This window comes from Andrographis paniculata, unplaced genomic scaffold, assembly GCF_009805555.1.
Source record: "Andrographis paniculata isolate CXL003 unplaced genomic scaffold, ASM980555v1 Contig37END, whole genome shotgun sequence".
Lineage (NCBI taxonomy): Eukaryota > Viridiplantae > Streptophyta > Magnoliopsida > Lamiales > Acanthaceae > Andrographis > Andrographis paniculata.
Window position 1 is genome coordinate 7,652,943 of NW_026137570.1, and position 25,405 is coordinate 7,678,347.

The following is a 25,405-nucleotide window of genomic DNA, read 5'->3' on the forward strand; positions in this document are numbered from 1 at the left end:
ATATTATTTTAATATTAAATTCAAATAAAAAATTTCCAAACTCCATCCAAATAAACACACTCTTACTTGAAAAGCCTTTGAGCCTGTTAAACACTATAAAAACTGATTGGGCCTTTACAGGTCTATTAATCAAATCCCTAAAACTATTTTCATTTTCAAATCCAAACAAAGAATTTCCAAATCGACGGAAATGATACTATGATGTTTCGTCAATCGAGTTTATTTTCGCTTCATTTGGCTCGCAGTTCGCTCCCGAAGCCCGCTTCTCCGCTCGCCGCTGCTTCTTCCTTCTCTTTCTTGCCAAATCCAATTGTGTATCCTCACTGACACTCAGTTCAATGTATAATCTTCCTTGCCCCTGTTCTGTGTTACTCTTTTTATTTTTCTGAGCGTTCAGCGAGGAAGTGGTAAAACCTTTTTTTGCTGAGGTAAAAGGGGTTCTTATGTTTCCTCGTTCTTGCGTAGTTTAAGCTTGTTCTTATGTGTGTTTAACTTGTCTGTCTCGGAGGATTTATTTGTTTATTTATTTGTATGATGTTTTGCTTATGAAAGTTGTCGCAAGTGGGCTTGTGTTCGAAGAGGTGGGTTTAGTATATTTGCTTATTAATTGAGCTCCTTAAGTTTATATTGTGGATTTGATTTCTTGAAGGCCAATGATAGCTTGTAATGTTTAGCACTGAACGGAGTGAATGAATTCTAGGGTATTTTTACTTGTCCACTTCAGTCTTCAGTTTTTATGTTCGTGGTGGAATCATTCCATTTTATTGTAATTTCGATTTTGGTACTCCATGAATGATCCATCTGAACTGCTTTTCGACTAGAATGAGGTTTACGAGCATTCTATTTGGTATATATAACGAAATGTTGTATGATTGATGGTGTGCAGTGCCTGTCCTTATTCTACTTTTTTCGTTTGCAGGTGATGCAGTCGGAGTCTGTCCCTTTTCCTCCCGTGTCTTCTGGTCTGTCTGTGAGTACCACCCCATCTTTCTCGCCGAATGTCTTGCATTCTACAGCTCCTGGAAGCCTTTTGAAGAGCTTATAGTTAATAGTTTATGTCTGATGCTATCTAGTGTACATTGATCTTGGTTGACACTGCTGGAAAATGTATATTTTATCTTAGATGTTTATAGAATTTAGTTAGGGAAGCTTTTCTTTGTTACAGAGAGTGCTACTCTTTTAAGATGCAACCCTTTGGGCAAACTGTATAGCTCTTTTGACCTTAATAGAAACAAAGATGAAACATACCTTAAAATTTGCTTTAGTGTTCATCAGAATGACAGAAGAATGGGCTTACGGCGCAGCTTCTGTTTATGGGAAAGTAATTCTTTGTTGAAGGATGTAATAGATAGGTTCACAGTAAATCTGAATTTTAGAGCTTCATTTGTAGTTGCATCTCTTTGTGCTCCTTTCTCTTTTAATGCCAGCAGAGTTTCTGAAGTTGTTGCACGGTCACAGTTGTTGATATACTTCTATTCACTAAAAGAAAAGACAGTTGTCACATCCAAACACCCTTTTTAGGTATTAATTGTGTGTTTGATAGGTTATTATTTATTCATGGCAGGACACTGAGCAAGGTCTATCTACTGTAGGAAAGAGTAATCTGTCTTCTCTGCAATCCATGCTACCTCCTCGCCCATCAGACCCTTCGCTGGCTGTACCTGGAACAGCAGCTATGGTCATGCCCCCTCCGCAACTATCTGGTGTTCCAGAAGGAAATTTGTCACATGCTGGAAACTACCCTTTCAATGGGAACGTGCATCCACAGAAGACAGATCTATTGCATAGAAATGTAAGCATTAGTTTGACTGCTAAAAGCATTTCCTTCTCACCTTTCCATGGGCACAGCACTATCGACGTTATGTCAAGCAGCTCTCCCTAATGTGAAAAAAACCCTTCTTTTTTCTCTCTCCTCCATATTTGTTAGTGATGAAAACTACTATTCATAATAACATTGATACATCTTGTAAAATCCTTAGTAATAAGTCCACTCCTGCCTTTATGCTTCTATTTGCGTCAAACATCTCTTTTAATATCAATCTATAACCAAATTTTCTCATTATTAAGTAAATCAACTATCACTGATGTTACTGTTTTTCCTTGGAGCATTCATGTTTTACAAAATTATGGATTTCCAGTTTTTATTTTCAAGCTGACTTTTACTAGTCTTCCATAATAAATATGCATAGATTTTAGATGTAAAAGTTCTACAGTTTCATGATGGCTCTAGAGATAGGAACTATACAAATTTGACTAATGCTCCTTGCCATCTTCTACTATCTTGAAATTTGAATTGTTTAGATCTTTAATAAATACAAAGGTATGTTTCATATTATTTCCTACAGCCTTTTATAGTCTTGGAAGTTATCCTACTTAGCTGTTCCTTTTCAATGTAATCTAAAAAATCTAATACTTTCTTGGGCTATTTTGAAAGAAATATAGTAAAATGTTACTGTGATACTTCTAATAACTATGACACTATTCTTCAAAATTTCCTTACAGGCTTTATAGTTTTGGAAGTTATCCTACTTACCTGTTTCCTTTTCAATCTTATCAACAAAATGCTATTGCTTTCTCGGGCTATGTTGAATGAAGTATAGTGAAATATTCCTCTGGTACTTCCAGAAGAAAGGACTGTCTAGGATAACAAAAGCACTACTTGTTACTTCTGCAAGGAAGTGCAGAAAATATTGGTGCTGCTTATAGATAAATAGCAGAAAGAGTTTTAGTTAACCTTGATAATAGTGTGGCAAAAACATATAAATTATATTTTGCAAAAAACATTGATGCCAATGTGGTGGATGATAAAGCCACTTATTTGTGCTACACAGATGGTCAGTGCCTAAGAGAAACATCCTCTTAAGGAAAGTATAATCTGCTCCTAAGGATTTGTAAATGATGTCAAATCATTTAAGCTAGTGATTTTTTATTTTATTTTTTGTTGGGAAAAACTATTTGCAGTCTTGGGTTTGGTACTGACTGGCGTGAACTCGCTCTTAGCCCATATGTTATACGTTTCCTTAATATCTGATTCTTATTCTCAAGTACTTTTCCTTAATATGTGATTCTTATGCCCAAACAAAATTCTTCTAGAATGCTGGCATTTTCATATTAAATGAATTTTGTTTTGGCTGTAGAACATGAGAGCTGAGGCTTCTCAAGAAGTGGGAGCAATGTCTTCTGCTCCAGCATTTATGCAGACTTCTTTTCAGTCTTCTCATCCAAATTCAAGTACCCCAGCAACTCATTTTGCACCTAACAATTATAGTAACATGCCCACATGGATGTCCCCTGCAGCAACATTTCAGGTGGCTGCAGGAAGGCCTAACACTCCTATAACTCCTGGTCCCCCTGGACTAGCTTCTTCTGTACCTTCTCCATCAAACTCTACCTTACAGGTTTCATCTGCAGATTCTGCTGCAGTTCTAAGAACCTTCACACCTACAGCTCCTGTTTTCACCCACCCCACCCATCATAATGTGTACTCAGCTCCATCAGCTCAGGCTGCTCCTCCTGGACAATGGTTGCAGCCTCAGCATATTAGTGGATTTGCTAGACCGCAATTTTCACAATATACTACTTTAATGCCTGGGCCTTATCCCATGCCTAATCATGGTACACCTCCACTTTCAGTTACGTTGCCTGATATCCTACCTCCTGGAGTTTCTCCAGTAGTTTCAGCTGTAGGAGCCGGTACGTCTACCTCAGCTGCTAGCCAGTCATCTGCTCAGGAAGAGTTGCCTCCTGGAATTGGTAAAAGCTCATTCACCTAAAAAAAGTAACTTGTATTTTCAGGTTAAGGATTAAATTATGTTTCGAATTTGCATTGCCATTTAATGTAACATGAATACTTTTGTAGAAAATGTTAAACACGCTGGATCTTCTGATGTCAAAGACGAACCTGCTAGTGCAGAATTGGATGCTTGGACAGCACACAGGACAGAGAATGGGACCATATATTATTATAATGCACTGACAGGGGAGTCCACTTATGAGAAACCTCCAGGCTTTAAAGGAGAGGTATGCAAGCATTATGGTTGTATTAAAACATCAGTGGTGAATGGTCTCACCAACAGTTTTATCTTTTTTTTGGCCCGTCATCTTTGTCACGTATTGCATCTTTAACGACGTAGCAGAGTATCAACTTGAAATCATCTCTATTTTATATGTTTGCATTGGGCATTTTTGTTTTATTTCCTTATATCAATATTTATCTTGTTTGTTATTTTATTTTATTTTATTTTTTCATCGGTGATTTTTCTCCATTCAAGCATTCTTTTGATCATGTTGCAGTTATGTACTTGTACAAGCTGTAGTGTGTTATCATCTCCAAACTTTGATGTTAAAGTTTTATAGTTAAACATATTTTTGATAACCTTGAACTAGTGAGATGTTGCTTTCCTCCTTGGTTAAAATATATGTCAGGATTTCACTAGCTCAAGTTTATAAAAAATGACGCACAATGAAGTGCTGCTTTCCTCCTTGGTTATATGTAGTTTGTTTAAAGATGCTAATAAGTTGTCAACAAGATATATTTCTGGCATAGGGAGCAGATGCAATGGACTGAGTTGGATTTCTTGACTTTGGGTAATTTCCAAATAGCATAATTAAAAATCTTGAATAAAACCCACAAGCCGACATATTTTCTTTTAGATCAAAACGTACCTAAATTACATTGATCTTGCAGATGATCCTTTTTGTGTATAGTAGATAAAAGATTATTTGTGGGCAGCTGCTTAAAGGAATCTTCCATTTGATCTATCTGATTCTCTCTCTCTCTCTCTCTCTCTCTCTCTCTCTCCACAAACACTCAGTTGCAATCTATGCATAATTGCATACTTATTTTGTTGCCTGCCATTGCAAGTCTAATACCTTTTCTTGGTTGATTCTGATTATATTTTGTTTTTGTGCATGCAGTCTGATAAAGCGACTGTGCAGCCAACCCCTGTTTCATGGTGAGTCTCTGAAAATGATGAAGATTCTGTTATGTGCTCGGGATTTCTGTGTCACCATAATGTAACTTCTGCCTAGTTGACTAAATTTTATACCCCCTTAAATGTAGTATTACCTAGAACCAAGCATGGGTATATTCATATTGCTGACGATTTGTTGGAGATATCAGTTGATAGGGTTTTGATTTTGTTCAAAATCCTGGAACTCGAATTATGAATTACATTGAGATGATAGAATAGAAGATCTAGAAATGTTATATTGCTTTGATTTATTCCTCTCATTTCTAGTTGGCTTTCTTAAGTAGGAGATTGTATTTTCATCAGAGGTTAGAGATTGAGCTTCTGGTAGATTATCTACAAAGAAGTATGTTTAGCTTTCATTCAATGTTTCCATGCATTAGATATTTTTGCTTACAAATACTGCTTATGCTGAAGAGTATCTGCTTGGCTGTAATTTGTTTCTATTTTCCCCATGGCCCTAAGACTTTCTGTAACTCTCGTTGCTAAATAAAGTTAATAATTCTCTTCTAATACACACACACAACTTATGCTACTGGTACTAGGCCTGCCATCTGGGTGGAGTTGTTTAACTGGATCTAACTCTTGTGAAATCCTCATCCATCATAATCATGTGAAGACAATAAACCATCTCCCAAAGCCTTTCTTTTTCTTTTTTTTTTTTGTTTTCTTTTCTCCCAATAATACTGTTTTGAGAATCTGTAATATTACCTTTCTCATTGGTCAGGTGTGCATATTGTGAGAGAGTGAATCAGGAGCCTTTTTTAAAAAGGGTCCAAACACATGAGAGCCTGCTTGCAGATTTAGAAGTTATATCAAAGTTGTGTGCGTTTAGAGATCTAGATCCACCCTTTGAAATGGAAATGTCATCCTTTTTACTAGACAATATAAGAACTGGAAATTTTTGATGTAGTCTTGTGGAAAAGCAGTTCAAAATATTTCTGTCAGAAAGTAGCATTTTCATTAACTTTTGTGCTGGCTTCATGCTATTTTGCAAAATACTTTTGCATGTTTACATGTGTAGTTGGTGGTATAAGAGGAATTACTAAAAACATCAAATCAAACACCTGTTTTTCATTTTTTATATTGTACTAAAAATCAATTTTACATTCAAAACATCACTTCAACACCTATTTATATCACATCATACAACTATTCAAATTCAAAATTTTTACTATTCAAATCCCAACTCAAAATCCAAACCCCCAAACAAACACACCCTAAGAATACAATGGCTTCAATTTTCTGATATTATCGGAAACAATGAATTCTAACAGCACACTTCATTGAATAATACCTTTCTTTTTAACTTAATTTATATCGGAACAAAGGGTTTCTGACATTAGATATCACTAGTTGTGAATCTATTATGGCCTCTAGGTTGTGTAGTTGTCTGTTGTTGCCAGTTACCTTCGCTTTGTTGGAATTTAATCCAAGTCCACTGTACATTTAACATTGAGTCTGATTGCTGTAAGTTTGTGTTATCTCTTATTAAATTATTCTCAATTCTGTGTAAATACGATTTGCAGTTTTCCAGTTTTTATCTTGATATTGTTTTGATATCTAAGTTTGTTCTGATGTATTTAGGGAGAAATTAACTGGTACGGATTGGACGTTGGTCACCACTAATGATGGCAAAAGATACTATTACAACACGAGAACACAGGTATGATCTAATCAAAATTCTTATTGAAGTATAGTATGCCAATTGAAATATATATATATTTTTAATATGTATATTTTACATTCTTATTGTCAAATTGGTTCCATGAAGGCCAACTATCTTTTCAGGAATACACACCCATGTGAAAATTGTTATTTCCTGTTGATTTTCCCTGTATAAATGCCTGCCATTAACTTCTGAATGTTGAATACTGTTGTATCCTCGCAAGTTGTGACAAAGTACTAAGAATGATGCACGCCTATAATTGAATTCTCTGTTGAAGAGGCACAGGCCATTTTATGAAACTATGCCGTGCTTTGCATAGGACTTAGTACTTACCCATTCAAAAAATTCAATTAGGCAGTAAATGTCAGATTTATTTTTTCCTCGTAACTTCCATTCAGTATCTGGACAAATCCTAACAAAGGTATCACAAATATGTTCATGGTTTTCCATTGGACGATATTAGTTTATGTTAAAGACTTACTAATAAGAACAGTTGTATTATTACCAACCCACTTCTTGAAATTCACGTAAACCAATGTATTGAATAAATATAGTTAGCACTTGCTCTCTTGACCTTGTTCTCTTAATAACTGTCATGTCCAACACAAGAAAATCACCGGAATTTCTCTATTCTGTTGTTCTTTTTATTTTACTTGACAGAAAATGGTTTTGGTTAGATTTCTGTCCTTTAGAACAAGAAAAATAAAAAGACATTCTTTCTCCCAATCAAATATTCTGAAGACAGCTTTGATTATAAACTATGGGAACAGATGAATGGTTGTTAGAAAGAATGCTGGCTTTACTGATTAATCTTTTTGATGTATAATATACTTGATGGAGATGATAGAAACTATGAGTTATTGGGCTTTGATGTTTTCATCCTTTTTCAATTTCAACTGGCTTTATAGGTGCTATAGATACTCACCTCAACACATGCCTTTTATCTGTGTCTTCTCTTTATTTCTTTCCTATGTAATAATGATTGGACTCGTCAATGTTGTTACGTACATGTGAATCAGTTAAGCAGCTGGCAAATACCTAGTGAGGTGGCAGATTTGAGAAAGAAACAGGATGCAAATCCTCTGAAAGCCCAATCACCATCAGTAATAAACACAAATCTAGCAACTGAAAAAGGATCTGATACCATTAGTTTAAGCACACCTGCTGCTACAACAGGTGGCCGTGATGCTACAGCTTTTAAATCTACAAGTGCTACTGGGTCATCTTCTGCATTGGATCTTATCAAAAAGAAGTTGCAGGATTCTGGTATGCCCGACTCTACTTCCACTGGACCTGCTTTGTCAGGCACAATGGCTGTGGAACTGAATGGCTCAAAACCAACTGAGGGTACCATCAAGGGCATCCAAAATGAAAGCAACAAACACAAGGATACAAATGGTGATGGTGATTTGTCAAATTCCTCTTCTGATTCAGAGGATGAAGATGGAGGTCCCACCAAGGAGGAATGCATCCTCCAATTTAAGGTATTTTTGTTTTTGATGTATTGGTTCTATCTTTTGTAAACTCTAAATTGATCTGACTTATTAAAATTCTATGAGATCTGTGCTTCTGTTTTAAAACTTCATCTAGGTTTACATTTAATGGTTTGCAGATTGATCTTTGGGTTGTTCTTGGTGTGTGTCATCTGGAAATAGTAGTTTTTGTTGCTATTGAATTATTTGAACTTTGTATTTCTCATTCTTGGGGCTCGATCTTCATTTACTGATATTTCTGATTGAACTTTGTGTTGATTTAGAGAATAATGTATCCTCATTACTTGCCTGCCCTGCTCAGTTTTATAAAATTTTAGGGGCATCATAAGGATCATATAGCTGGTTAATGTATATAACTATTTAAAATCTTGTCAATTTTGATATCATTGCACCCTGGGAACTGAATGGTTTCCTCACACACTTGACGTCCTAGAATAAACAAGGAGACATGTTAATGGATATAGCGATTAATAATATAGGCTCATTGTGCTTGTAACTATTTTTATTTTTGATTAACTCTGCAATATAAAGATAAAAGGCAGAAATTTGCAATTATACTTGCCACCCCACTTGCTTGGAGGCCATCCTTCCTTGAGCTATACATGTCTCAGCTAAAAGCTTTTCTATATATTTCTCCATCAAAGAGTGGTTCTCAGGTTCAGCTCTATGCTCTCCTTTTTCATGCTATGGCATCCTGTACAGCATTTGAGAAAATTTATTCTCCTTCATTTCTCATACCCTGAACAACATGCTCGAGAGATGCTCATATTTTATAACTGATTTTATCCTTTCCTTATGATTTCTGTAGCTCAAGCTAGCTCCACACTCTTTGACTTGTCCTTTGTACAATTTTTGAAAGTTATGTAATTGTATGCTTGCTTATGTATTTGCTCTACTTGATTAAATAGATTTCTTAAATTTCATATTCTGTGGTATTAAGCTATTGTTTGTACCTTTTTTGGGATTTTTAGGAGATGCTCAAGGAACGAGGCGTGGCGCCATTCTCAAAATGGGAGAAAGAACTGCCTAAAATAGTGTTTGATCCACGCTTTAAGGTCTCTTTACTTTCCTTGGTGATGATCATTTGTCTGTGGAACCTACAGCATTTCTAGAATATCTTTTATATATGTTAGCTTACTGGTGTGCATATGTGTGTTAGATTTGTTACTTTATTATTGTTTTATGATTTTGAGTTACTAATCAAATTTTTTCTTCGCATTAATTAAATTAAGTTAGTTTTTAATAGAATCATGAGTATAAAAGGTCTGCTGTATGTTACTTACAGTACAGAACTCAAAACTTCTTAAATTCCCTTAGTTGTCTGGTCACTGAACTAAAATGACCTTTAAACATATAACTATCTTGTGGTGAAGGTAATGTCTTGTTGTATGACCAATATTAAATGGTCCCCTTCAAAATCATTAGCATTTCTGGTTGCTTGCTTACATATCTGCCACTTTTGCATGCAGTAAATCAATTTTCTGTTCATGGTTAATTGTCCAATTTTTAGGAGTAACTATTGTGTAAGGTGGAGTATAGGCACTATGGATGATTTTCAAACTTATTTTTAGAATTCTAATACTGTAAAGCACACTAGGCTCACCAGCTCTTTGTTTCAACTTAAATAGTAACTATTGAATATAGGGAATCCATCTATGTGTGTAAGGATCATAATATGTACTATGACTAGAGGCTAGAATTATTACCAACGGTGTTGGTGTGTATTAGATCAGGGGAGGGTGAAAATATGTCTGTTTTCTGTGGTCCCAAATGCTCAAGAATCCGATAGGAAATATTGTAGTTAGAATTAGAAACTTAATGAGAAGAGTGGGATGCATCGAAAATTGAAGACTAGAAAGAATGCAAACATGGTTTAATATATATTAGGTGTTGTAAGTTCACTTTTGCAATCAATTATTAACCTTTTAATTTCCAGGACCCATTATCCCCAAGGGTGGTGGTATATTTGTAGTCTTAAGGTTTCAGCTCACTAGGGTGCAATTGCGATTTCCAACTTAGGGCAACTCTAAAACCATGCTAGAAATTGTTAGATATTATGTGTTGGGGTATTTTTGTGTTTATAATAGTATAGAGACAGTTTATGTATTTTGGATAGTTGTATTATATTAGGTTTTTTTTTTGTATATTGTAATACTCAATTTTACGTCAATGAGAATTGCAATATTTTTCAGAAATAAAATATACTTTGCCTCTTGAAGTCAATAGAATTTTATTCTAACCAACTATATTCTGCGTTGCAATAGAGGTAACAAAATATAATAGTGAATACTAGAGATAAAATGACAAATAATACAAAATGCCATTATCTAAATTCTAAAGTTAAGTGCTCAACTATGAGAAATAACTAGATGAGCTCTGCAACTTTACTACCTTCTACATGGATTGAGAATGCTGATAGATGACTTTTCGTGGGTAAACATAAAATGCATACATATTTGTGTCTTTAGTTATGCTGCATATGATATAATTTTTGCTCTTGATTATCATTTGCAGGACACCATTGTTTCTTGTCACTAGCCTGCAATATGTAATAAATAGATTTTAAAGCTTTTCTTTAGTCAACTATATTGGGAGCTCATTCATTCTGTGGTATCAGTAACTCCGGCCATGTGTTATCAACTGGAGAAGGTGGATTATATTGAAATGTTTTGGGCTGGGTTATTACTTTTTATTTTTTCCAGTTTACTTTGTGTCATGAATTATAGAAGGCTAGCTTCCAAAAATAGGCATCTTTAGAAATTTATTATCACAGTATTTGTGTTATCATAAAATGTCCTGAAATTTTTTTATATTTTTAGTACTCATTACTTTAATTATTTTCAGCTTGAAGTTTATTGAGTGATAACTATATATGGGTATTTTGCAAGAGATCTTCTCAGGCAGTTATTGACAACATGTCTGTTTATGAACGGATCTTTATATGATCTAAGCTCATAATTTTGCCATTGCATTGCATTGTAATGTTAATCTTTTGCAGGCAATCCCAAATCACAGTGCACGAAGAGCGATTTTTGACCATTATGTCCGAACACGTGCAGAAGAGGAGCGGAAGGAGAAGAGAGCTGCTCAAAAGGCTGCATTGGAGGGTTTCAAGCAGTTACTGGAAGAAGCAAAGGAGGTTTGATGCAATAGTCTTCTATTAAAGTATTCTCTGTTTCTTTTGCAACTTAAAAGTCTACATAGATATTATGAAGTTGCAGGTCTAAAATATTTCTTTGAGTTTCAGGATATCAATTACAACACTAATTACCAAACATTTAAGAGGAAATGGGGTGAGGATCCACGGTTTCAAGCATTGGACAGAAAGGAAAGAGAACTTTTGCTTAATGAGAGGTATGATTTTAATGTATGTATGGCTGGCATCTAACTCATTGTTTGGTAACTGGTTATTGCTTATCTTTCATCTTGTCGTTGGCAATAGATAACAATGCTTGACTTAAACATTTTTATATTGATGAGTGGTAAATTTACTTTAATTGAATAAGAGATTTATTTGATCCATAATATTATGTAATTTGTGGAAAAATTGCAACTTTGACTCATCTCCAAACCATGTACACCACTCAAAATTAATTTGCATTGTGTTTATGTTCATATAATGTTCTGTAATTGTACTACTAAAAGTGTTATTTGATGATGTAGCATATTCCGAATTGTGTAGAGTTTGTTGATGTGCTTCGAGACAATATTATTAGGAATGTAGTAAAGTCACGCTGGGCAGCCTGCAACTCAATCATCTGAGTCATATATTTTGATTTGGAACACTGGGTAAAATAGTATCGAGATGGTATGTCTTCATTTGCATGATGGTCATGAGGTGTTAAGGTTATACTGTTTCTTCATTATGTGTTGTGCTCTTCGAGTGTGAACTTTATATTGAAGTAAGTCTAAATTCATTAATCAATCATAAAGTTTAATTATTCAAATATCAATAGTTTCTTTTGGATTCCAAGGGTATGCTCTAATGTCATGGTTGAGTATTCCATTCTTGATTTTATTTTATTTTTCAAATAGATCTGGTTATTAGCTTATTTCTGGATTCCTGTGCAATGACAACAACAAAAAATTATGTTCTAGTGTAGAGAACATGGTCTACTGTGACAACACCTGCATTAAAACCATTTCATATAATATACACCCTCCGTCCCAGAACTATAGTCTAAGTTGTGTTTGACACGGGATTTAAGGAATATTAAATTATATTGGTAGTGGGTAAAAAGTACGGGTAAAAGACATTTTTGCCCTTGTGAGTGTATTAGTGTAAAAGGTAGTGACAATTGTGTAATAATAATGAAAAAGTAATGGTAGTTTTATAATGATATAGTTATTTATGGAAATGAGACTATTGTTTTTAGACGGACAAATATGGTAAACAGGACTATTGTATTGGGACGGAGAGAGTATTTAATTCTTTGTGTATGTGAATTCATAAGTTGTTTTCTTCTGAAGGAAATATAGATAGCTGCTTAATCCTCTAAGTTTGCTTTCTGCAGGGTTTCTTCTCTGAAACGGACTGCTCAAGAAAGAGTTCAGGCAGAGTGGGCTGCTGCAGTATCCAGTTTCAAGTCTATGCTAAAAGATAAAGTAGAAATTACTTCTAGTTCCCGCTGGTCTAAGGTAGATATATGCCTTGTGGAAATGCCATTTCTGGTTCCCGTCAATAAAATTGAACAATCAAAATGATTGTAGATGTAGGAAGGATACATCCTTTTTCATGCATATAAATCTCATTGATTAAGAAGATGTTCACCCTTGTAATTATTTTATTTAATCTTTTGGAAACTTCATCTATATTTATTACCATTCATGCTTGCGTACATGCATTTGCAAGATATGCCCATGCTATCATAAAAGTTCATTTCTTTACTTGTTTTAATATTTGTGGTGATTATTGAGCTATTTGTTTCATTGCGAAACTAGAAATGCAGTTTGCTACCTCTATGAATATATATTTTTTGGGAACTTTATAGTACATGCTGAAACACAATCTTTTTGCAGGTGAAGGATAGCTTGAAAGGCGATCCGAGATACAAGTCTGTGAAACATGAGGATCGGGAGAAATTGTTCAATGAATACCTTGCTGAACTAAAGTCTGCCGAAGAAGAAATATTGCGAAAGGAAAAGGCAAAACAGGATGAGGAGGTGAGGAACTGTTCATTTCATATCTTTTAAGATGGCTATTTTCTTTTTACTCTTGCTTTAGGTTTTCTTAATACTTATTGTTCTTCAAAACGAATTAGGGAAAGGTGTTACTATTAAAGGACTTATCATACATTTCCTGGAAATTCTCTGTCTAGTATGATGTGAGTTATTGCCTATTGGTATCACATACCTATAGCCACATCATTCACTGCGTAATCTTGTGAATTTTAGTTGACACACCTGCATTATATGGTTTCTCTTCCTTGTAAAGCTTACCCTGTCCCGAGAGATTTATCGATCAAGTTCAGTTGCGTTGGACTGGAATTTGGAGGCTCTGAAAAACGAGACAGAGATTCACAATATTTTGTAGTGAAAGTGGTTAAAAAACCATCACAATAGTCGTTTCCCACTGCATGCTTTTGCACGACTGTGCTACAAAATATTTGAAAGTGATGGTAACATGAGGATATTTTGTAAAAGCACGAGTGTATATGTACAGCAGTATAATATCAGTGTGAAAATCCGGTGTTCTTTATTTATTTGTTACGTATTTGTGTTTTATTTGCATGCACATAATATGTATATTTATACTCTGCTTACAGGAGAAACTGAAGGAAAGAGAACGAGCTTTGCGCAAGCGGAAAGAGAGGGAGGAGCAAGAAGTTGAGAGGGTGAGGCAGAAAGCTCGCCGCAAGGAGGCTGTTGAGTCATACCAAGCTTTATTGGTAGAAACAATAAAAGACCCGCAGGTATTAATGCCTTGTATCTTACTTTAATATATAGGCATCACGTTCTACTATCAGAAAATTTGAGGTCTCGTAAGGTCTAAAATGTTTCTGACATCCCAAAAAAATACACCCTGGTTTTTCTTGTCATTATTGTATTGATAGTTGATAATTCCCTGTTGCAAGAATAACCCTAGTCCGACTGCTAGCTGATTAGTATTTTAGTGTGGGATTTAATCTCGAAAAACATCCTATGCAGCCACTATCTACGTAAATCCTTGTATGCTTCGATCCATCTTCAGTTTATCTTTGATATTTTACTTATAATTAGTTGTTGTCTGTATCTAGGCCTCCTGGACAGAATCAAAGCCTAAGCTCGAGAAGGATCCACAAGGGCGCTCAGCAAATCGTCATTTAGATAAACCTGACTTAGAGAAATTTTTCCGGGAGCATGTCAAACGATTGCACGAGGTCAGCTCACCTTTCCTTGTACCCTTTTTTGATGAGAAGCTAGTATATGTTATAAATAGGTGTGGTGTGGCGTGGGCATTTTCGATCTTCCTGATCTCCGAGATCCTGTTGTTAAGGTAGTAATAGTAAGTATGCTGGTTCCTTACAGCACTCACACTCTCCCCTACCTAGGAGAGTTGAAATCATTTTCAAAATTTTAAAATAAAATAGTAGTTTTAATAATATATTTTACATATTACTCCTTCCACCTGTTAAAACTATATCACTATTCATTTTTTGGCAGTCTTTTATCCACTCACAATTTTATAGGGACTCGTGAGGATTGAATAGTTGAAAGAGTTAAAATAGTTGTCAAGTAAAGGCTAAGGTTTATGAAACTTAATTTTAATTGAAGGAGCTGAAATTTTTGGTTTGAATTGTGGGTATTGGGTTGGCACTCACCATATCTCTTGATGACTGCAGAGATGTGTATCCGATTACCGAGCATTATTGTCGGATGTCATAACAGCAGAAGTGGCAGCAGGGCAAGAAACGAAAGACAAAGACGGAAAAACCATCACTACATCTTGGTCCACAGCCAAGCAAGTATTGAAAGGCGATCCGAGGTACAACAAGATGCCGAGGAAAGAGAGGGAGTCTTTATGGCGTCGCCATGCCGAGGACATCCAGCGGAAGTTGAAGAAGGTACAGGCGCAGGAACAAGAAGCCGGGGAGAAGCAGCAGCCGGCAGATGGGAAGGGCAGAGCTTCTGTTGAGCCCGGGAAGCCCTCTTCTGGCACACAGAGAGCTCGGTGACTAAAAGAGTAAGACTGATACTTGTCGGACTCCATGGTTTTGTGTTGGTTCCTGGTCAGATATTAGATCATAGATGCAGAGAGAGAGGTGAAAAGGAATCTAAGTGTTAATCTGGTGAAATATGTATTGATGTTTGTCTTTGTTCTGTACTGTGGATTTTTCACTACTAACTTCACTTCATGGTCTATGACTATGTTGCTTCATTTCTTAGGGATGGGATGGGATGGAATGGAAATGAATAAACTAAAATAGGCATTAGTAATTTGATTAGATTCAAAATGATGGGTGGGATAAATGTTTTTTAAGAAGTATATATTCTTTCTATTGAACATGCTGCAAAATTGTAAAAAAGTGAAAATAAATACATCCATGTTGATGTTACTTCGTTCCAATTAAAATAATCTCATTTTTCATTGAGACAGACAGACAGACAGACAGATCACCCAAATGATCGGATTGATATGAGTTGCCATTATGTTTTTAATTTTTTCGACTCATATGTTAAACAGTGAAATGATATACAAAATTCTCTTTTTATGTTTTTATTGTAGCATCAAATATAAAATATTTATATATTTAAATTCATGTGCAATAAATAAATATATATGATTGGGACGAAAGAAAATATCATATGAGGTTCATTTTATTTTTTTCAATAAAAATATATCTTTATATAAATTCAATATATATATATCTTTTTTATTTCCTTATAAATTAATCTATTATTATATAAAAATAAAATTTATATTATATACTTAAAAAAAATTAATTATATATTATTATGATTATATATTTTTTAAATAAATCATATAAAACCAACTTTGGATATGTTTGTTCGGGGATTGGATTTTCAATCCACTGTTTATCTTTTTTTTTTTTTTTTTTTCCCCCCGGAAACATCAAATCAAACACTTATTTTTCATTTTTTATATTATACTAAAAATCAATTTTACATTCAAAACATCACATCAATACCTATTCATACAACTATTCAAATTCAATTTTTTTTTAATGTTCAAATCCCAACTCAGGCCATTTATATATTCCTCTTTTATATTATTTTATATAACTTTTTATATTTATAAATTACACCCCAACTTTAATTTATTTTTACATTAGATCCATACACATATAGTTTATATTACTTTTAAAATTATACATTATTTTTTTAAAAAATAAAATTATATATTACTTTTCAAAAATTAAAATTATATCACTTTAAAAAAATAAAATTATACATTATTTTTCAAACAAAATAAAATAACATACAATTTTTTAAAATATAAAATTATATATGATCTACTAAAAAAATTAAAGTTATGCAATACACCCAAAAAAATACCAAAAGTATAAAAAATACCACAAAAACTCCACTAGAGTGTTTCTCCAAGAATGAAATGGTGTGGGTTGGAGAGATCTCAAAATCCAAACCACCGAACAAAACAAACACACCCTATGTAAAACTTAACCGACAATAAAAGGTACCCAATTTGTATTTATAATTCGCGGCATCTCAACCAATAAATTTTATGTTCCCGCCGAACTGATTCCAAGTTTGGTGCAATTGGATCGAATTTCGAACAAATTTCCTGGACAAGATTTTCGAAAGAGCGAGCAATGAGCTCAAGGAAGTTCTCCATCAGGCCCGTCGGCCAGCGCTCAATCTCTTCCACGTTCCTCTTCCGCCCCTCCAACCGGTCAACTTCTATACTTTTGCTGTCCATGTTGTTAACCTAAATCTTTTACGCAATTCTTTTTCTTTTTTTTTTTTTTTTTTGAGGGTTTTGATATATTGTTTGAAGCGCGCGAACTTGGGTTGGGTTTAATTTTCAGGTCGAGCGATGGTGGAAAGGAAGACCGAATCGGATCTGCAAGTCAGAAGAATTCACAACTTTCGCTGGCTGATTTCCTGAACACGAAGTTGCACAGGAGCTCTGTTCTGCCGTCGTCTGCTCCGGTAACGGATCCGCCACTTTTTTGTTTTGGCAAATTACGTTTGCCGTTTTGATCTGTTTACTTTGGGAATTGGGAACATGTTCTTCCAAAATTTGTTGAGTAATTGTTTTATCATATTGATAATTTTGATAGAGCTTGATCGTTTGATATTCTCCCTTAATGTTGAAAATGGAGATTTATCGCAGTCTTCCCTTTGAATGATTAGCAATGTAGTTGTATTTCGAAACACATGAAAAACCTGTGTTGAACTCACCTACTTTGATTAGATTGAGATTTGTGTTGCTAAAACATGGTGGATTATCAATGTTAGCAAAAGGGCTATCTAAGGGTTCTTGCAATCGACGCAGATATCACATTAATACCAAATATCAATAAACCAAAACTTAATCGACGGTAGCAACAACTATCTAACTGATACAAGGAGTAGTAAAGTAATATATGAGTTGGGGACTTGTTTAGTGTGATCTATATGGGTAGGGTTCCAATCTTGGGTATTACCACTATATGTATCACATATTTTTCACAAGAATGCACCTTTTAAACAAGATATCCTTATTCCACTGTGCTTCCATTCAACCAGCTACGAAGAACAATACTTGTCCTTGTGAGGCCACAACTGCTGCAGATGGAAATCTATTCTCTTTACAGAAATTAAATGTGGTTCTTATTTCCTCTTGTCTTTAGAAAGTGGATTGAGTTTTCAAAATCCGATTCCAATCCTTCCTATAATTCTTCTAAGTTCCCAAGACTTCAAATGAAAATGGTTGGCCACTGTTGAAAACTGATTTGGTTGCAGGGCAACCACTCAATTTCATCTGAAGCTTTCACCATGAAGCTTTCTACAACTGTCGTCTGTTGTTCTAATGGTATTTCTCAAAGAAGTTGATGAGTAAATATGCAGGACATTTTCTTGAATTGTTTTTCAAAAATATTATTTATGTTGTACAATGTACACCCATTTATTTCTGATAGATGAAATTTTTCTAAGGATCAATTTTCACCTAGGCTAATTGATCTTTAGACCTAATGCACATAGGGAAAACCTGTGTAGAATGTATACAATGAATCATGTATTTACAAAATGAGAGAAAACTGTGATTTAACAGGAAGACACCTGTTTGAGCATAGCAAAGAAACCTGTTGAAAACATAGTTTGTATACAATGGATATGTTTTTGGATTTTTTCATCTCTTTTCGTAAGCGAAGTTAAATACAAAACTGAGAAGTATTAGCTTAATGCTGAATATTTTTACTGGAGTCCTGCTTTAAATGTTGGAGTAAGAAATGTAGGTTTCCTATTTATGACTTCATTACTTATGAAAGAAGTCTACAGTTAGCCGTGTGAAGATGTTTTGTTCCTTAAAAGGATCATTTGCATGTTCTGTTTTGAGTGAAGTTGTGAAACACTTCTACTTACATGAGTGGCTTGAACCATGACAAAATAAAGAAACTTTGATTGCATGTGAACCAGGTATGTACTTTACATAATCTAATGCTCAATAGACCCGACAATGAGCGTGGGACTCTGTTAACTCAGGGGAAAGAGATGCCTTCTTCATTCCCATCACCTGGTGAAGATTCGGATAGGGGTGCACAAGGAGAAAAGTGGGGAGTAGATACAGATGTCAAGTTTTCAATTGGAAATGCATTCCATATCTTCAAGAATGTTGAAAAAGACCGAAGCAATTCTGACAACATTAATGAAGCCAATGCAACTGATGTTATCGACGGAAATGAGCTGGGACAAACAAGAAAAAGGAAAGAGTCGAGCAAAGGTTGACATTTACTTGCACATATGAAGCCTCTCATAAATTACCAAAGAATAATTGCTAAGTGAAGTTATTATTAATGTTGTTTATATGTGCTTATCAACCATTTAGTCTCTGAACCAATAATTGACATAGTTGAGATATAATTTCGCTTTGATCTTTTAGCTTCAGCCCCTTGTCTACTCTTATAACTTACAAGCAATGGTCTACGGGATTCAGAAATACTTTGTTTAGAAAGTTTAGAAATTAGTAAAAAAAATTCTTAGAATAACATGTAACAGCATATGGAAATAAGCTGAAGAAGTTCCGGCTAGGGAAGCTTATCATTTTGGGATTTCGGGATGGAAAGTTATTTACAGACTGTTCCACTTGGACTAAATAAGGGAACGTCTTTTGCAGCTCATTTAAGCTGTATGTTATGATAAAAATAGTTCAGGCTGTGTGCAAGTGTAACCAAACATTTCGAGTTTCCTCCTGAGTTGAATCCAACCCGAATGAATTTCAGCTCTCTCTTTGTGAACGTTTCATTGATTTCTGCAGCTTCCATTTTTCTGAATTGAGACATCAATTTGCAAACCTAATACATTACCCGATGCAGCTTCTATACTCACACTGTTTGGTCTCTTTGATACAGGACACGAAGATAAGACACCTTCCCGGAAGAGATTGGCTGTTCTTGGCGAAGATTCAAAACCGGAACACAATAAAAGACGGTTGAATATTGCCCACAAGGAACCTAGACCCTTTTATAACCATTGTGAGTATACAGTTTATTCCCAGTCCACTGAGAAATTCACCTTTAAATCCAGTTAGTACTTAAGCAAACACATGAATGGAACAGATAAGAATGGGGGCGGTTGGTGGGACGATAACATGGAGGGTGTCGACAACAAAGAAGTTGGTTGCAATGATCCATGGGAGGGAATGGGCTGCACCACCCTAGGAGGCATCAACTGGGATTAGGCTAACTTAGCAGCAGGCGAAGGAATCGATCTTCTTGAATCAAACAAAAACCAGGTACGTACTCTAACTATTACATATCTCTGAGTAGCCTAATTTTGCTCCTACCTTGTTTTCTCTAGGCGTAGTATATGAATTGTGTTTCCATGCTCAGTAAAGATGTGTCATTAAGTTCAAATGGGGAATGATTTGAAGCATTTGTTTAGCTTATGTGCTTCATTTTTGTTTTAGTTAGGCCAAGGCTGCACACTGTAAATAATAGTTTATCTATTTTACTATTTTTGATTATCTACCACGGTATATATATATATTTTTCAATTTAGTAAATATGGTTTCACATGGTAATAAAATTTCTTTATATTTCATTTAAAGTTTTCAATATATTACTATCTTATTATATTATCAATTCATGGTGCTTTTAAGGATATTTAGTCTACACTTTTACACTATCTTTTACTTAATTGCACCGGTGCAAAAGAAGTAAATGAATATATATATATATATATATTATAATTTTGTTGGGAATAATAGTGTCTTGAAGAGTAACAGATTAGATAGTTATTTGAATAGAGTTAGTATGGACACATTTTATTTTTTAAGGCATCGAGCCTTTTGTGTTGTATTCATTCTTTCATTTAGTATTTGATGGTGATATTAGTTTCATCATTTATTGTCTTTGAATGAGGACGAAATTGGATTCATTTGAAGTTGAGGGATGTTGAGACTAAGCAAAGACCGGGATGGGGATGGGGATGGGGATGCTTTGAGTGCAAAGCTAGTATCGTCGTGGATACATACGATGCGAAAGACTCAGATATCTTGAAAGAATGAATACATGTGTGCCCACACTTGACATGTTCTGAAAAATGTCATTTACCAAATGGTTGTGCCTATTAAATTTGAACTTTAAGAGTAAAATCTTGGATCCCTTCGTCCAAAATTTGAATTTGAATTTGAATAATTCAAGTGAAGACACATCCTAAATGTATATAGTTTTAGGACATTTTAAATTAGAAATCATAGAAAAACAAAAATTGGGATAAAAGATTATTACAAAGATGTTACTCGACAAGTATAGAAGATAAATCATTTTTTTTCCTATCCTATCCTATTTGTTAGGGAAGGGAGCTCTGGAAGAGTCTATGAGCACTTGAAGCCGGGGCAGATGATGAGGATGAGTACAATAATCAAAACTGTGAGGATCAATACAACTAGGAGTTTCATTTTCATGTTTTGAATCCACAATTTTAGCTTCACTTTGCCTCCTTGTTTCTTAAAATCCTGCGCCTGAAAAATCGAACCATCAAGTGGTTTTTATGAAAATGTATGGAACAAAAGGTTTGGGTCTTGTTTATATTGATTGATCATGCGAAAGAAATAATGTTTGTTACCTGGGATCGAAGATTCTCACTTTTGTCGACAAGTAGTTCGATCTTCTCTCCGCGATCAAGAACCTATATATATATATATTCATTGAGAAGTAGGGGAGATGAGTTAGGTTTAGTGAATAGTCGAAAACTGATGGAGTTGAGTGAAATGGTCATTTTACGTAGCAGAAAAAGGACATGCATGATAAGTATTACATAGTATTCCAACTCCAACTCCTACATAATAAGTAGTAGAGTATTACTACCTTGTCGATGTTTTCCATCATGACACCCTTCACTTCCGCGACTTGTGCCTCCACTTTGACGAGCTTGTTGATTTCTTCCGGGTGTTCACAGCAGTACTTCATGTGCTCTTTCAACTTGGGACTATGTGTGTATGTATGTTGTATAGATATATGTTATAAGAAGGATGAAGAAGAAGAAGAAGATGAATTAATTTAATTAATTACCCGAATTCTTTCTTGAGGCCATTGGCGCTGGCGGTGGCGGCTTTCCCTCCGCCGTATCTCTTGTTGAAATCATCCTTTATGCGTTCCAGAAACGCCACCGGCATTTGCCTTCCCGCCGACTCGGCCGCCACCACGCAATACGCTAATTATTAGGAGCATAAAACACCAGATCATCATAATACAATTTCTTTAAACATCAATGGAATTGGAATCCAATTTCTTTATGGTTATGCGAAGATACATACACAGATGGATGAGATAAGTTTAGGAAAAGAAAAAAGAGGGGGTGGAGAGGGCACGAACTGAATCCATTGTCGACGAGGTAATTGAAGGTGTAGCCGTCGCAATTGTAAGTGAAGCGGTTGTTGGAGGCCGGTAGCTTCTCAAGGCATTGCGCCGCGACGGAGGTGAAGTTGCCTTTGAATTCGGTGTAGTCGGCGAGGATCACCGTCCCCCTCGCCGCGAAGCTGTAGATCAATGGCGATTCCTTTGCCATTCACGATCGATCCTCGTCGGCTTTAATTCTAAATTTGTTGCAGCTTGATCGAAAGTATGTGAATCAAATGGAGAGATCCATGTCCAGAATGAGGGAATTAAGAACTAAGATGAGGACAGAGGGAATTCATAAGAAATGAAAACGGAAACGGAAATGGAAATGAATTGAGGATGTTGAGATTGAATGGAGCAGAGTGAATTTCGGATTTTTTTTATTTTTTATTTTTTATTTATTTTTATTTTTTTTTAAATACCAAAGAAAGGAAAATTTTAAGTTGTATTTTTTTAATTACGCAGCATCGTTAAATATTTTAATATATAAAATTTAGATATTTATCATAAAAGTTGATATTTCATATCCTATATAATATTTGTATAGTTTCCCATAAATAATGACAAAAATACTAGAAATCATAAATATGTGTTTTTGGTTTTTTTTGAAATTGGTATTTGGTCTGTATTTTTGAATAATATTTTGATGAGATAATTTTAATGTTATTTAAAAAAATGTCAATTATTTATTTATTTATTTTATTCAAGTAAGATTTTTTGACTTGTTTTATTGTATAAAAATAGATAGTAGTAAGAGTTGTGACGCAAAGGTCAGGGGTGATGTTCTCTTGGTCCCTGCTTGGCCTTGGCGTACTTTCAGGTGTTAGACTGGAGGACAAATACACTATTCAACTAAAAGAAAAGAATTGCAAAAACTAAACTAAAAATTGAATTGAATTAGTTAAAATAGTAGTAGTAATGATGAACAGTATATATATATATATATATTGAGGTCAGGTGCAGGCCAGTTGATCTGACCACCTCCATGAACTGATCTCTTCGAAAATGGGCAGCCTTCTTGATCCCTTCCAATTGCTGCTCATTAGCTGCTGCTGCTGCTGCTGCTGATCCAGGCTGCCATTGAACCCATCTTCTTCCAAGCCCATCGACGACAATTCGTCCATCTCCATCTCCATCTCCTTGAGGAGTTCCTCAGCTCGGGCCCTCGACTTGGGCTCATCCGACCCCGGAAGACTCCCTTTGAGCACGTCCCCCGCCGCCCGCCTCGCCTCGCAGTATCTCCCCTGCCTCAGGAGGCACACGCACAGATTGCAGGCCTTGTTTGCGTCGGGCTCCATCTCCTGCGCCTTCTCGTACACGCCCTGCGCCGCCCTGTAGTTGGCCTGCTGCATATACGCCCACCCCAAGTTCCCCTGCAAGTGCAACAATCATAATACTATCAATCATGTTACATCCACTCTCTAATCTCTAATATCCATCTTTCTCCTTAATTACCAGGATCCGCGACGCTTCCTGCTTGACGGTGACCTGGAACTTCTTGCCGTGCGAGCGCGCCGTTTTGGTAGGCTTCCCGTTGAACGCCTCGCCCTGCCCGATCATCCGCAGCTTCTGCTTCAGCAGCTCGATCTGCTCCTCCACCCTCCCACATTTCTAATCAGAGATATCAATATCATCAATCAATCAATCAATCAATCAATCAATCAATCGAACAATCGATCGGTCAATCTCACCTTGTAGAGGTCGATGAGGAGGTTGTCGAGCGACTCCTGCGCCTGGTTGGAGCAGCGGCCCCTGAGAGCCCTAACAGCGTGGATGGCTTCCTCGGAGCGGTCCAGCTGCTTCATCACCACCGCCATGTCCTTGAGCGCGCTGTCCACTCTGTCGCCCGCATCGATCGCCTTCCAGAAATACACCGCCGCCCATTCCAACTTCTTCTCCACCAACTGCTCCAGGGAAGGAGGAGGAGGTCAGGTACCGTATAATGATGCAGGATCTACTAGTGTTGAAGTTGATGATACAAACAAACAAACGATATACTTACTACATACTAGCACCAATGTGTCCATCCACTTTTATATATTGATTCAATATCTAATGCAAATTCCTATATCAGATATGTGCTTACTTATTTACACTCTTTTTTATACTATTAACTATTAAAGATTCCACTCCACTCCACTCCACTCCACTCCACTCCACGTAATTCGTCATTTTTTTTTAACATATAATTATATATTTTAATCACATATACCATTGTATAATTTTCTTAATCTAAATCTAAATTATTTAGTATCTCAATCTTAATTTATAATTATTTTTATTAATACTATTTACTAATTATACTTTATTAACATAGACAATCCAGTATTAATTATATAAATAATAATATATTATATATTATGTTAATAAGTGAACAACTCTATAATACTGTTATAATTTAAAATAATTATATGAAAAAAAATTGAAACACTTAAAAATTAAAATCCTACTACTTTGAGTAAAAATACAAGCAAACAAAGACTTTGTTTGTCCACAATTTTCAAAAAAATATATTTTATGTCACGTGAGTATATATATATTTCAAATAATTTCACTTAACAAATCAACTCATACGTAATATGACATTAGCTGTGTAAAAATGAGCACAGTCCAAATCAAGAATATCGTTTATAATTTATAATATTAGGTTATTTGTAAAAAAAATTATATAAATATAATCATATTTTTAATATTAAGTATAATAATAAGTATTATCTTTAAAAGCTGACGAAAAGAGTAAATAAATAACAAATAAAAATCAACGGATCAAACACATATTTAGCTATTTTTATACCTAAAAAAATATTTCATCTATAGAAAATATTAGGAAAATAGATAGAGGTTGGGTTTAGGGTAGGGTACCTGGAAATGCTTAGCTCGGGCATAAGGAGTGTCGCCGCCGCCGCGAGGAAGTTTATGGACTACACGGTAGTACGCTGCTTCTGCTTCTGCTTCTTCTTCACATAATTTGCTCTGATTCTTCTTCTTCACCATCTTTGTCTGTGTATTGTTATTATTGTTGTTGTGAGCTTCTTCAGACATGGATATGGTGTGGATCTCCAATTCGATGGATGGATGGATGGATGTATTATTATTATTGCGGGAAGGAACAAATGAACGAGGCTTCTTCTTCTTCTGCTTCTTCTTCTTCTGCCTCAGCTAATTCAATGGAAGTATGAATGGGAAAGGAAGGATGGAAGAAGGAGAATAATAATAATAATAATAATAATTAAAAGGATCGATCGAATACAGACACAGTCAAGACAGTGC

General features: G+C 35.2%; 4 protein-coding genes across 9 annotated transcripts; 2 read left to right on the forward strand and 2 right to left on the reverse strand.

Moving 5' to 3' along the window:
- Positions 1-169: 169 nt before the first annotated feature.
- Positions 170-15,496, forward strand: LOC127250329 (pre-mRNA-processing protein 40C). Of its 4 annotated transcripts, none has more exons than XM_051273547.1 (16): positions 170-428; positions 920-970; positions 1,565-1,792; positions 3,138-3,753; positions 3,860-4,020; positions 4,918-4,955; positions 6,558-6,636; positions 7,659-8,123; positions 9,104-9,187; positions 11,131-11,271; positions 11,380-11,486; positions 12,647-12,770; positions 13,152-13,295; positions 13,898-14,044; positions 14,369-14,491; positions 14,954-15,496. In XM_051273547.1, the coding sequence occupies exons 2-16, from the start codon at positions 923-925 to the stop codon at positions 15,284-15,286; spliced, it is 2,838 nt and encodes a 945-aa protein (XP_051129504.1). In that variant the 5' UTR covers positions 170-428; positions 920-922; the 3' UTR covers positions 15,287-15,496. The 4 variants fall into 4 exon arrangements, with proteins under 4 accessions (XP_051129504.1, XP_051129506.1, XP_051129505.1 ...); XM_051273549.1 differs by having other exon boundaries at positions 1,593-1,792; XM_051273548.1 differs by having other exon boundaries at positions 170-340.
- Positions 15,497-16,734: 1,238 nt separating this feature from the next.
- Positions 16,735-21,234, forward strand: LOC127250339 (uncharacterized). Of its 3 annotated transcripts, none has more exons than XR_007838680.1 (6): positions 16,736-16,983; positions 17,120-17,243; positions 18,714-19,017; positions 19,646-19,768; positions 19,853-20,028; positions 21,091-21,234. XR_007838680.1 is itself a non-coding variant. In XM_051273566.1 (5 exons), the coding sequence occupies exons 1-5, from the start codon at positions 16,904-16,906 to the stop codon at positions 19,972-19,974; spliced, it is 753 nt and encodes a 250-aa protein (XP_051129523.1). In that variant the 5' UTR covers positions 16,735-16,903; the 3' UTR covers positions 19,975-20,364. The 3 variants fall into 3 exon arrangements, 1 of the variants encoding a protein (XP_051129523.1); XR_007838681.1 differs by having other exon boundaries at positions 16,737-16,983; positions 18,780-19,017; XM_051273566.1 differs by lacking the exon at positions 21,091-21,234 and having other exon boundaries at positions 16,735-16,983; positions 19,853-20,364.
- Positions 20,892-22,493, reverse strand: LOC127250340 (putative vesicle-associated membrane protein 726). The gene is made up of 5 exons (XM_051273567.1): positions 22,112-22,493; positions 21,809-21,950; positions 21,605-21,725; positions 21,363-21,425; positions 20,892-21,258 (listed from the first exon to the last, which is right to left on the reverse strand). The coding sequence occupies exons 1-5, from the start codon at positions 22,302-22,304 to the stop codon at positions 21,112-21,114; spliced, it is 666 nt and encodes a 221-aa protein (XP_051129524.1). The 5' UTR covers positions 22,305-22,493; the 3' UTR covers positions 20,892-21,111.
- A 508-nt stretch (positions 22,494-23,001) lies between these two features.
- LOC127250338 (protein SULFUR DEFICIENCY-INDUCED 1-like) lies at positions 23,002-25,360 on the reverse strand. Its single transcript, XM_051273565.1, has 4 exons — positions 24,998-25,360; positions 23,827-24,039; positions 23,591-23,746; positions 23,002-23,508 (listed from the first exon to the last, which is right to left on the reverse strand). The coding sequence occupies exons 1-4, from the start codon at positions 25,175-25,177 to the stop codon at positions 23,089-23,091; spliced, it is 969 nt and encodes a 322-aa protein (XP_051129522.1). The 5' UTR covers positions 25,178-25,360; the 3' UTR covers positions 23,002-23,088.
- Positions 25,361-25,405: the final 45 nt, after the last annotated feature.

Excerpts from the sequence above, each read along its gene's own strand:
- LOC127250338 (XM_051273565.1), bottom strand. The coding sequence starts at position 25,177 with ATGTCTGAAGAAGCTCACAACAACAATAATAACAATACACAGACAAAG. Across the intron at positions 23,747-23,826 it reads TCCTCATCGACCTCTACAAG|AAATGTGGGAGGGTGGAGGA; the intron begins GTGAGATTGACC and ends ATCTCTGATTAG. Across the intron at positions 23,509-23,590 it reads AGGAAGCGTCGCGGATCCTG|GGGAACTTGGGGTGGGCGTA; the intron begins GTAATTAAGGAG and ends TTGCACTTGCAG.
- LOC127250339 (XM_051273566.1), top strand. The coding sequence starts at position 16,904 with ATGAGCTCAAGGAAGTTCTCCATCAGGCCCGTCGGCCAGCGCTCAATC. Across the intron at positions 17,244-18,713 it reads TTCTGCCGTCGTCTGCTCCG|GTATGTACTTTACATAATCT; the intron begins GTAACGGATCCG and ends CATGTGAACCAG. Across the intron at positions 19,769-19,852 it reads TAGACCCTTTTATAACCATT|ATAAGAATGGGGGCGGTTGG; the intron begins GTGAGTATACAG and ends TGAATGGAACAG.
- LOC127250329 (XM_051273547.1), top strand. The coding sequence starts at position 923 with ATGCAGTCGGAGTCTGTCCCTTTTCCTCCCGTGTCTTCTGGTCTGTCT. Across the intron at positions 971-1,564 it reads CCGTGTCTTCTGGTCTGTCT|GACACTGAGCAAGGTCTATC; the intron begins GTGAGTACCACC and ends TATTCATGGCAG. Across the intron at positions 4,021-4,917 it reads CTCCAGGCTTTAAAGGAGAG|TCTGATAAAGCGACTGTGCA; the intron begins GTATGCAAGCAT and ends TTGTGCATGCAG.
- LOC127250340 (XM_051273567.1), bottom strand. The coding sequence starts at position 22,304 with ATGGCAAAGGAATCGCCATTGATCTACAGCTTCGCGGCGAGGGGGACG. Across the intron at positions 21,726-21,808 it reads GGCCTCAAGAAAGAATTCGG|TCCCAAGTTGAAAGAGCACA; the intron begins GTAATTAATTAA and ends ATACACACATAG. Across the intron at positions 21,426-21,604 it reads TGATGGAAAACATCGACAAG|GTTCTTGATCGCGGAGAGAA; the intron begins GTAGTAATACTC and ends ATATATATATAG.